The 11,188-nt window shown below is 36.4% G+C and overlaps 1 protein-coding gene across 1 annotated transcript; it reads right to left on the bottom strand.

Annotated features, from left to right (window-relative positions):
- Window positions 1-9,007: 9,007 nt before the first annotated feature.
- Window positions 9,008-10,961, bottom strand: LOC130749061 (uncharacterized). Its single transcript, XM_057602340.1, has 3 exons — window positions 9,949-10,961; window positions 9,450-9,846; window positions 9,008-9,349 (listed from the first exon to the last, which is right to left on the bottom strand). Exons 1-3 carry the CDS (start codon window positions 10,959-10,961, stop codon window positions 9,008-9,010), a joined length of 1,752 nt encoding a protein of 583 aa, XP_057458323.1.
- Between the last annotated feature and the right edge of the window lie 227 nt (window positions 10,962-11,188).

The raw sequence follows: 11,188 nt of genomic DNA, 5'->3' as shown, positions 1-11,188 counted from the left end.
CAGTGGCAGTGATAATGGTGGTGGTGGTGGGGGTAGATTAGTGGTGGTGGTAGTGAAGATGATGGTAGCGAATGATAGTCAATGGAATTGTGTGAGTGGTGGTGAAGTTGGTTGTGGTGGCGACGTTGTGGTGGTAGTGGCAATGTTGTAGGATGGTAGTGGCGACAACGACAATGGTGAAGGGCGTTAGTGGCGATAATAACGGTGACAATGATGAAGGGTGGTGGTTGTAGCAAATAGCAATGGTGCGACAATGGCGGTGGCATTAAAGTGGCGATGGCAGTGGTTGAGGGTCATGGAGTCTGTTGTGGTGGTGGCAGGCAGTGTTGTAGAGGAGTGGTGATTTCAGGGAAAATACGGTCTTTTTTTCAGTCTTATATGATTCTTTTTATATTTTTATCTATAACATCATAGTATAAAAAAAAGTCCCCTTTGAGTGGATCAGAATATCACATGTCATTTCTCATAGCATTAAAATTAATATATGATATATATATATATATATTCCAATTTTTATATTAATTTGTTTAATTTCTTAATTATTTTTAATTTTAATTGGAAATCTACCATGATTTGAATAAGGCTAAAAAGCAGTTTTGGCCCCTGATGTTTCAAGTTTGTGTAAATTCTGCCCCTACTATATTTTTATCGATGTTTCTACCCCTTATGTTTTCAAACAGTGCACCGTCTACCTCTCCATCAGTTAAACGTTAAAAAACCAACGGAATGAGCTGATGTGACTTTTTTGTTATATATTTTTTGGAACTGTCACGTGGAAATTACAAGTGAAATTGAGAAAAGAGGCAAGAGAGATTCAAATTCAAGACCTGTAAGTAGCAAAACATGCATTTATCCAGTTCAATTACATGCATAATTGATATATACATCAAGCAAATTTAATTTCTATCATTTCCTTGATCATCATCAACTTCATATACTCTTCTTCATCTCTCCAATCCACTCAGGAACCACTCCTGGGAAAGCCTGACTGACGGAGGGGTAGACAGTGCACTGTTTGAAAACATGAGGGGTAGAAACGTCGACAAAAATAGAGTAGGGGCAGAATTTGCACAAACTTAAAACATCAGGGGCAAAAAATGTTTTTTAGCCTTTGAATAACTATTTTGATCTAACAAGATACCGATTAATAACAAATATGATTAAGATTTACATATAACTAACAAGATAGCAATTTCAATCTAATTTGAATAACTAACAAGATAGTTAACTTAACCTAACAAGATAATGATTAACAGCTAACAATATTAAGATTTAAGAATAACAAACCAGATAATTATATTAATCTAACAAGATAACGATTGAATTTTCTTTTTGAAAACAAGTTATATATATATATATATAAAATATATATACATATAGGGGTTTGTTAACTTACTCCCACTTGTTTTTTAGAAGGAGTAAGTTAACATTCAACACCTTTTTTGTTGGACAAAAAACTCCCCAATTTGTTCTTAAAGATAACTAACTTCAGGGCTATTCATGTAATTCAATTTTATTTCAATTTTAAAATTAACAATTTCTCTCTCCTCATAATCTCTCATTAATTTCAAATTAAAGTAATTTCTTTTTTGAGTTTTTTCTCTTTCTTCTCTCCTCCTCTCCTCCGTCTTTTACCTCTGCAACTCTTTAAAAAAAAAACCCTCTGCAACATTAATTCAATAGCTTAAAATTTCTCGCTCTCCTTCACTCTTCTCTCAATCCCAGCAAGCAATATCATATTTTTTTTAACTCAACAAGCAATATCATATTACGTTAACAGAACGTAAGAATGTAACTTTGGGGAAGAAAGAAAAAAAAAACGTGGCTTTGTTTTTTGGTGAATGACAGAACGTGGCTTTGAGGACATTATATTTTTAAAATTAATTTAAAAAAACTGAAATGCAAATTACAATGAAGCCCTTAATTGTGTGTTGTTATTTTTAACTTTTAAGAATTCATGATTTGGTTTTTTTGTCCATGTATAAAAGGTGTTACTTGTTAACTTACTCCTTCTAAAAAACAAGTGGGAGTAAGTTAACAAACCCCATATATATATATATATATATATATATATATATATATATATATATATATATATATATATATATATATATATATATATATATATATATATATATATATATATAAAAGGTCGATAGTACAAATAGTCATCTAGTGCTACCGAGCAGAAATTAAAACTGCTACCCAGTGATTATGAGAACAAACTCATATCAAAAACCTACGAGACAGACATCCGTCGGGGACCCAAATTCTGACAAAAGTCACACAACCCAACAAAAACGGAGCCACATCTCGACACTAGAAAAGCAACAACGCACGAACTATCGACCATAAGCACCTCAGAACTAAGCCCAAGAGATCAAATCACCACCGATGGCTCAAGCTGCATCATGACCACCAACCTAGTATGCATCGATACTTCAGAATAACTCAACCGCGCAACACCTCAAAAGCAGGACAGAAAAAGCTCCTCAACTGCTGCCGGCATCAAAGTTGCAAAACGGTGAAGGATAGAACATCAATAAACACTCTGAAAGGTTCAAATCTGATAAAGGACGCCGAAATCGACAGATTTGAGGAGCCACGAGCCCTGATCAGAAAAACAGGGTGGAACTCCGAGCGAAACAGGGGCGTCACCGTCGCACTACACCGCCACCACAGACTCATATCTGGCCTCAACAGGCTAGCACAGATCAAGGCAAGCAACGAGGCTCACCAACGACGACATGATTGCAAGGCGCACTAGCGACGGAGGCGCCAAAGGCGAGGCTCTAAACCGAACCAAAACCACAACGCAGCAAAACGACCTCATATTGAATACAACAGTGGCAATGTCACCAAGGGGGGAGGAGGAGGACGCTGCCGCATACAAGGCCACCACGGTCCCAGATCTGGCCTCAGCAGGCAATCACAGATCAGGCAAGCCAAAGACTTACCGGCGACACTCGCTATGGAGAAGAGCAGTGATGTCGCCTACGGCGAGGGGGAGGCCGAGCAAGCGTCAGAACGCCAACACCAACAGAAGCTGAGAAAGACTGAGGATCCCAGATCCGCCTCCGAGAACCCGGAACTCTAAAGCCAGCCAAGAACCACCATCGCCGACCTCTGACGGCACACCAAAGCCCAGAACCCGATCAACCAGACCTGTTGCAACGCACAACCACCCATCCAGACCCTGCGAGCCAGAAGGGGGCGTCGCACCAAGGAGGAAAGAGGAAGCAAGAACGAGCCGCACACAGACCGAGCGGACGAAACCGGATCCGATTTATTAGCACACAGGAAGAAAACAGAGCATGAAACAGGAGAAAGAGAAGAGAGAACAAAGCTGAAAACAAAAACAGGAGAAGGAGAAAATGGCCACGAGAAGAAGAAAGTAACGCCGGGAAACAGGAGTGGGAGGCGCCACCTCCGTGAAGGAGGGGAGGCGGCGCCGCCGCTGAAGGCTAGGAAAGACAAACCCTAGCAGAGGGGTTTTAGATGAAAAGAACAAGATTAAGATTTTAAGAAAATAATTGACTGTGATAAATTATTTTAATATAATTTTTGAAATTCAAAAAACCTGTAAAATTCAAACTATTAATTTTATAAAAATATAAAAGTTAACTGAAATATGTGTAAGTAGTTTGCTTTCGTATTTGTTGATCAAAATCTAAATCTAAGTACTCTTTATTATCTGTTAGCAACTCTAATAAACATGCTTCTTTAAAAGTATTGTAGTTCTTTCTCATTAACTGTTTTGATATTACTATAAAAGGCGGAAACTTTTTGTATAGTTAAGAGGATTCTCATGTAATATAACTCTTTAACATTTGGAGAGAAATACTTTAATTTATCTATTACATAATCGTGATAGCTCGAGTGGTAAGAGCTAGAGACATAAGAATTCAGTGTGATGAAGGTTGAAGGGTCCAGGATTCGAACTGTAACACCACACTTTCCGTTAATAGGTTATTTATTATTTTATTTTAATTATTATTGTGATATATGGTAATTAAGTGATTTTATTAGATAATTGAGTGATTAAACTAAATAAGGTTTTTGGGTTTTAGTGCGAGCAGTTGGGAGTGGAGCCCACTAGTACTACTAGTTAAGGATTAGAAGTGAAATAAATAGAAAGAAAGAAAGAAAATAAGGATTAGCAGAGGAGCAAACAGAAGAACACGTGAAACAGAGAGGAGATGAGAAAAGTGGAGAAAATCTAGAGTTGATCTACAAGAGGTAGGGGTTTGAATTCATGTTTTCTGGATTGGTATGATAGTGGATAATGATAGAAAGCATGATTTAGGAACCTTATGATGCAAATTTTCCAAATTGAAAATAGTTAGGTTTGATTTTTAGGATTTTTTTTAGATGAATTGTGGGGTGGAGAAGAGGGATGGTGGTGCTCGCGCGTGGTTGATGCCCAACACGAGGTGGTGCGCACGCGTGGTTGATGTGCGGTGTGTGGTGCTGAGCGCGCATGGCGCGCGACGCAAGGAGATGACGGGTTTTGGGGGGAATCTTTCATATGAATTATATTTAATTTACATCTCCTTAATAGTTCATTATATGGTGTTGTTTCTGAATTGATTTATGTGTTAAGTTGCTAAGTTACTGTGACCGCAAGTTGTGTAATTGATAACATGTAAGCTATGTTTTGTGAAATTGGATTCGTATTGTTGAACTGGAGACGAATATGCTAAAATAATTAGGACTTGAAGATGGTCTAAATATGCATGTGTTAGTTGTGTTTTGCACAATACACTGCATAGTTGTCAAGAGGCAATATTTGTTAGTTCTCGTGGAGGCTAGTGACTTGTCCCAAAACTGGAGATAGTTTTAAAAGCCTAGAGGATGGGCTTTATTGGAGGTTATCAATCTGGAGTAGACGCGCTAATGATAACGTTTTGGTACCAAATGCATTGCATGGGCCTCACTTGAGTCATATGTGTTATTATAAAATTGTTATGTTAGGCCTTAGGGAGTTGTTGATGCTAATTAGTGATAATTGTGATTTTTTGGAGCGATTTGATGTTGTGGTAATTGGAGACAATTATATTTGTTTTACTTGAGCTGTTAATTATGGAGTATTGTCATATCTGTGAAGTAGATTGATTGTATTAAATTACATAATTTATTATTTGTTAGAAAGGTATGAAGCAGTTGTGGAACATATATAAGCTTTAACATTACTTATTATGCTTATTCATATGATATGAGTTCTCACCCTTCTGTTGGAATGATGTTTTATACGACATCGCTCAAGTTCCGAGTATAGTGGAGCTTCTCGCAAGGGTTAGTTGGAGGAGCTAGTATTTTATTTATATTATAGTTATGAGAGTCATGCTCTGTTATGTAACACGGGGGAAACGTTTAGTATTATACCTGGGTGTTAAGAGATACTTCGTGTACTCTCTTTATTTATTTTTGAATTATGTTAAATTTTGGAGTTAAAATAAATCTGATGTGCTATGCATATGATGTTGAAACATCAAAGTTGAAAATTTATATCTAAATTATGAGCATGACAGGTGTTTTGATTTATGTTTCTGGATAATAAATGTGATACTCTCTATGTCATGCATGTTACTCTGATTTATGCTATAATATTTACGCAGGGTTTAGAGGGTATTACACGAACCCTAAGTAGGACTAATTTACTAACGACTAAAATTTTCCTATAAAAAAAAACATAATCGTGCTTTGGTTTCTAGTATTTATGTTTTGTGTGGAAAATAAATCTTGTTGGAAATTCAGCATATGTTGAACCTCTACCATCTTCATATTTCTCGTTAGCAGCAAGCTAAGTAAAAACATAGTGAATTTGCTAACACCCTTTTGAAGAAATCTTTTACATCTTTTTTTTTTGAAAGATATCTTTTACATCTTCATCATCACTGTTATACATCAGATGCTCATTTGGAAGGGAAAAATACTTTTTCTCAATCTAGTAATGTTTTTGTAATTTGGAGTACTACTTCTATATTAATTTCAAAAATTTGATTAGGATATGAGACTGAATTGGATAAAACAAATTAAATTATATTAATTAAAACAACTAGTACTAATTAAGAAATTTTAAAAAATTAATTAATTAATTAATTTAAAATTTGGAAGATTAATTTAAGTATTGTGAGAAAATGACTTATGGCATTTTGGCCCACTCAAATAGTCTTTGGTTTTACCTTCATCTTCTTCTTTTTTACATTTTGAGCACTATTCATATATTAATTTTAAAAATTAGATTAAGATATAAAAAACTAACGAAGCGCATTCATATATTGTAAAAAACAAAAAAAAAATTAAATTAAATTAATTAATGAAAGAAACCAACTTTAATTGATAAATTAAATAAATTAATAAATTAATTAAAAATTAGAATATAATAATTTCAGTGTTGTGTGAAAATGACATGTGATATTTTAACCTGCTCAAAAGATGACTTTTTATATGTAAGGTATTACTATATGGTCATGTGTCATGCATGCATGTGTTAAAAAACAAATATGGATGTTAGTAGTGTTTAAGAAGCAATTTAATGAGGTGGTCTCTGTAACGCCCCAATTTCTTAAATGAGGAATCACATTAGTAACCTAACAAAATCTAAGGACTATTCTGCAATCCCTAAAATCCAAGGGTAATTTTTTTGTAAATGAGAATGAATATCATAGAGTTGGAAACACATGATAATTTTATTTAAATAACCTGTTTCCCGGTATATAGTAATAATAGCTTACAACACCATAGGTAAGGTTCAGAATAAACATGCGCATTTTAACAGTGGCGGAAGCAAGGCTTTAATAACAGAGTTCTCCTAAAGAAAAGGAGACTCAGAGAAGCAAAGCTGCTTCTCACACCTCCACTCCACCGCTTACGACTCGATCTCCAACTCGAGCAGCTAAGCCTCGGCGGAAGGCTCTCCATCGCCTAATAGCGTTAAGCGCCCAAACAACAAATAGCAAATAGAAAGGGTTAACTCCATGTCATTACCACGTATAAAAGGGAAAAGCATGCTATCAAAGTCTAAGTGTGTAACATGGCATATAAGCTAGCAACTTAATTCAAGATAGATAACTCCATATATCTACCAGCATGAAATCAAATCATATATCAGCATATCAGCAAAATCAACGATATGTTCTTAACTCAGATATCAACAACTTAAACAATATAACATCAACTCAGATAACAACAACCTCAACAATACAATATCAATTCAGATACCGATAACCTCAACAATATAACATCAAATCAGATATCATCAACCTCAACAATACAACATCAAATAAGATATCAACAATATCAATCAAACAATAACGTCTCGCAAGACGGGACAACCAGGTGAACACAATCACCTGACCGCCACTTATACGTCACACAAGACGGGACAACCAGGTGAACACAATCACCTGACCGCCGCATATACGTCACACAAGACGGGACAATGATAGGACCACACCTCCTCATTGCCACTTGGGTAATTCAAACCACATGTTATTCATATTTCCAACAAGCATACGTCAACTCAATTCCATATCAGCACAAACACATCAAGCTCTATTGAGCGATGAATCAATAATTCAGTGTTGGAAAACATAACCCTGTCATATCAACTAGAAAGCAGTAATGACAGAAACCAGTAAACGGCCGAAGCCTCTCAGAAAACGGAGACACACGTCTCAATAAGTTCTCTCGGCCGAAGCCTTCAAAAAACATTTGGCACAAGCCTCAGAAACAATCATCATAAGCAAGCATACAACATTGCAAGCACAATAATCATAATCCAATGCCAACCAATATAAACATCTTCATCTCAAACGCAGGCAGTGCGATAAAAGCAAGCAAGACTCAAAGACACGCTAAAACTGAGTTACCCTTACCTTCGTGAGTAGAAGTTGGGCATGGAAGTTGTGAACCTAGAACAAGGAAACACAATTATCAACACAAGCCTCACTAGAAACAACACTATCTAATAACACTGATCGAAACTGGAAAGAAAGCTTTTAAAGCTTCAGAGTTCCTATTTAAGCACAAATTGACAACGGAGACTTCGTTCGCTAAAACGAGCATAACTCGAGCTACAGAACTCGAAATGACACGAAACCAATGCCAAAATTTCGACAATTGAAAGAGCTACGCATTGGCTCAGGTCATAGAGACCAAAAAATTATTTTTGGACACGGTACCCTAAGCAATAGGTTTCGGCCACTCTCAAAAATAGGGTTCCCGAACTTTTTCTTCGATCTAAATCGATTCCTAGGTATTCTTAGGCGATATGTAGGCCAAGGAAACTCTCAGAAAAATTATCGAATCGAAAACTGTCGTAGGGGTATTTTGGTCAATATTTTTAGCTCAGAATTTTAAAATCAGAATTTCGAAAAACAAATTAGATGGGGTCGACACAAACGACGATTATGACGACTAATCCTACTAACGCTAAGCTCAGTCGAGGGTTTTAAGCCTAAAGGACGAAACTTTAGCCAAAAATGGGTATTTTGAGCAGAATTGAAACTCGGCGGCAATTCGGCGAGAATCGGCGAAATGTAATCCGCTAAACATGCTCTTGGGCACGCAGGGAATAAGTTTAGATAGAAAGATGAAGTTATTTGGACAGTTTTACAAAAAGCTCAAAACTATGAGCAAGGTAATCAAACTCGAGAGTTTAGGTAAACTCGTGGAGGGGGGGTAAACTCGACTCGTAAACTCGACTCGTAAACTCGTAAGAGTTTACCGCATGCAAAAAATACATATAAAAAACACTATTATGGTGATGAACGCACACTAACAACATTAAAAATGAACCAAATCACCAACAATAGTGATAAGAACAAGTTCAAACCATAAATTAAATTACTAACAAGTTTAAGTTCATACATAGAAGCACTAAATAATGCAAATTAAAGGTATCACAAGTCATAAACTCATAATAAAACATTAAACAAAAGCCAACAAGTCATGATATCAAATTTCAAATACTTCAACATCTTAAAATCCATCATCATGGCCATCATTCATCACCACCACTATCATGATCATCATCATCAAATTCTGCTCCCGATGAGAGAGGCTCATCAAGTATAGGATCAAAGATCAAATGCTCGGGGTCCCCTTCAAGAGTAGGCTCTTTTGTGACTTGATTCTCACCAACAATGTCATTATCCCCAACAAGAGATTGTTCATCAATCTCTTCCACATCTTCAGTTATCCATTCGTCATCAGATTCTATATCATCAAAAGGAAGGACAACTTTTCTTCTAACTTGTCTAGATCTTAACTTGTTGTTGTACATCACATATACCAAGTCATTCATCCTTTGCTGATGCAAACGATTCCTTCTCTTTGTGTGAACCTAGCAATAAAAATTAATATCCAAAATTAAGGCTCATAATTTCAATTCTAAACAAACAAAGTTGATAACTAAAAAGTAAAAACATAATAAATTTATTTACCATTTCAAATGCACTCCAATTACGCTCACATCCAGAAGAGCTACAAGTCAAGCTAAGAATACGGATAGCAAAGTTCTTCAGTTCTGGGCATCCATCACCATACATGCTCCACCAATCTGCAGGAGCCATAGTCTTCCTACTACTCTTGGCATTAGCATCACCAAACAAAGAATGAGATTTCTGAAACAAAGGAATCTGATTATGAATCTTATGCCTCACCAAGGGGTCACTTGTCATCCTATCCACACAAGCAAATAACCCTTGCTTGGTCTCAAGGTCCTTTACATAAGCATCATCATAGTGAAATCGGGGATTGAGGTAATAAGCAGCTGCATGTAATGGCTTATGGAGTTGGTTTTCCCACCTTTCATCAATAATCTTCCACACAGGCTCATAACTACACACCAATAGAAATACAAATATCAAAGAGTAAATATAATTAGGTTTTAGGCATGTTCCAAAAAAACAACACATAAAAAGATAAATTAACAAAGTTTACCTTCTTTGGACAGAATTGAAATTGCTTTTTATCTTCTCCTTGGCCGCATCCATCTCAGCATATAAAAAACCCATGGCGGGCTTCTCATCCGAATCCACCAAGCGAAGGACAGACATAAGAGGAATGGCAGCCTTGAGACATATGGTTATATTATTCCATAGACGACTATCCAAAACCATGCTTTGCACTTTTTTCCCATCTGATGAGGTAGAAACCTTGGTTGCTTTCCATTCTTCTGAGCCAAACATAGTCATCAATGCAACTTTAAGCTCATTTAGGCATCCCAAAGTCAAATATGATGTGGCGAATCGAGTGGCACCCGGCCTAATTAACTCTCTGTCTTTAGTAAAATGTTTCAACAAGGGAATGAGCATTGTTCTAGAGTATATGAATGTGGTGATCTTCCTTCCTTTTTTTATAGTCGATTCATGCACCTTTAGCTTCTTCTCAAAATCCTCCAAGATCAAATCAATGCAATGAGCAGCACACGGAGTCCAATACAAGTTCTTTCTTTTCTCCATAAGCTTTTGCCCAGCAGCTTTGTAATTTGCAGCATTATCTGTGATTACTTGCACTACATTCTCCTCTCCAACATGCTCCACAACATCATCTAGCATCTTGAAAACCTTGTCTGTTGTTTTAGAAATATCAGAAGTGTCCAATGAATATAGAAAAACAGTCCCCATAGGGCTGTTCACCAGAAAATTACAAATGGAACGCCTTTTCATATCAGTCCATCCATCCGACATGATTGTACAACCATTTTTCTTCCAATCCTGCTTAAACTCATCAAGCATGTTATGTGTTTCCTTGACTGCTCGCTTCAAGAGAGGCACTCTAATGTCATGAAAGGAAGGATGCTTATAACCAATCCCATATCTAGCAACCATGTCCAACATCTTCGTAAATTCTGGATTTCTTATAGCATTGAAGGGAATAGCACTTGTGTAGAAAAACTTTGCAACTTGTAGATCAACTTGCTCCTTGTAGTTCTTCTTTACTATTTGATTCATTGTTGCTTGAACCCCACCACCATTTTTTACATTTGTAGTAAACTTTAAAATGCCATTCCCTTTTCTTTGAGAGCTTTCCGTTTGTACATCCTCACCCTCCCCCTCAACATCACCTCCATACTGAGTCAATTTCCTTTTTTTTATCTTTTGCAGCTTTAGCATTGTCCACAAAATCCTGCATAACTAGTCTAACATCTTCAGGCACACCGACACAAGGTTCTGAATCT

Source organism: Lotus japonicus, chromosome 1 (assembly GCF_012489685.1).
Source record: "Lotus japonicus ecotype B-129 chromosome 1, LjGifu_v1.2".
Classification (NCBI taxonomy): Eukaryota; Viridiplantae; Streptophyta; class Magnoliopsida; order Fabales; family Fabaceae; genus Lotus; species Lotus japonicus.
This window is presented reverse-complemented; position numbering and strand designations above follow the sequence as displayed.

Excerpts from the sequence above, each read along its gene's own strand:
- LOC130749061 (XM_057602340.1), bottom strand. The coding sequence starts at position 10,961 with ATGAATCAAATAGTAAAGAAGAACTACAAGGAGCAAGTTGATCTACAA. Across the intron at positions 9,847-9,948 it reads TTCAATTCTGTCCAAAGAAG|TTATGAGCCTGTGTGGAAGA; the intron begins GTAAACTTTGTT and ends ATTGGTGTGTAG. Across the intron at positions 9,350-9,449 it reads ATTGGAGTGCATTTGAAATG|GTTCACACAAAGAGAAGGAA; the intron begins GTAAATAAATTT and ends TTTTATTGCTAG.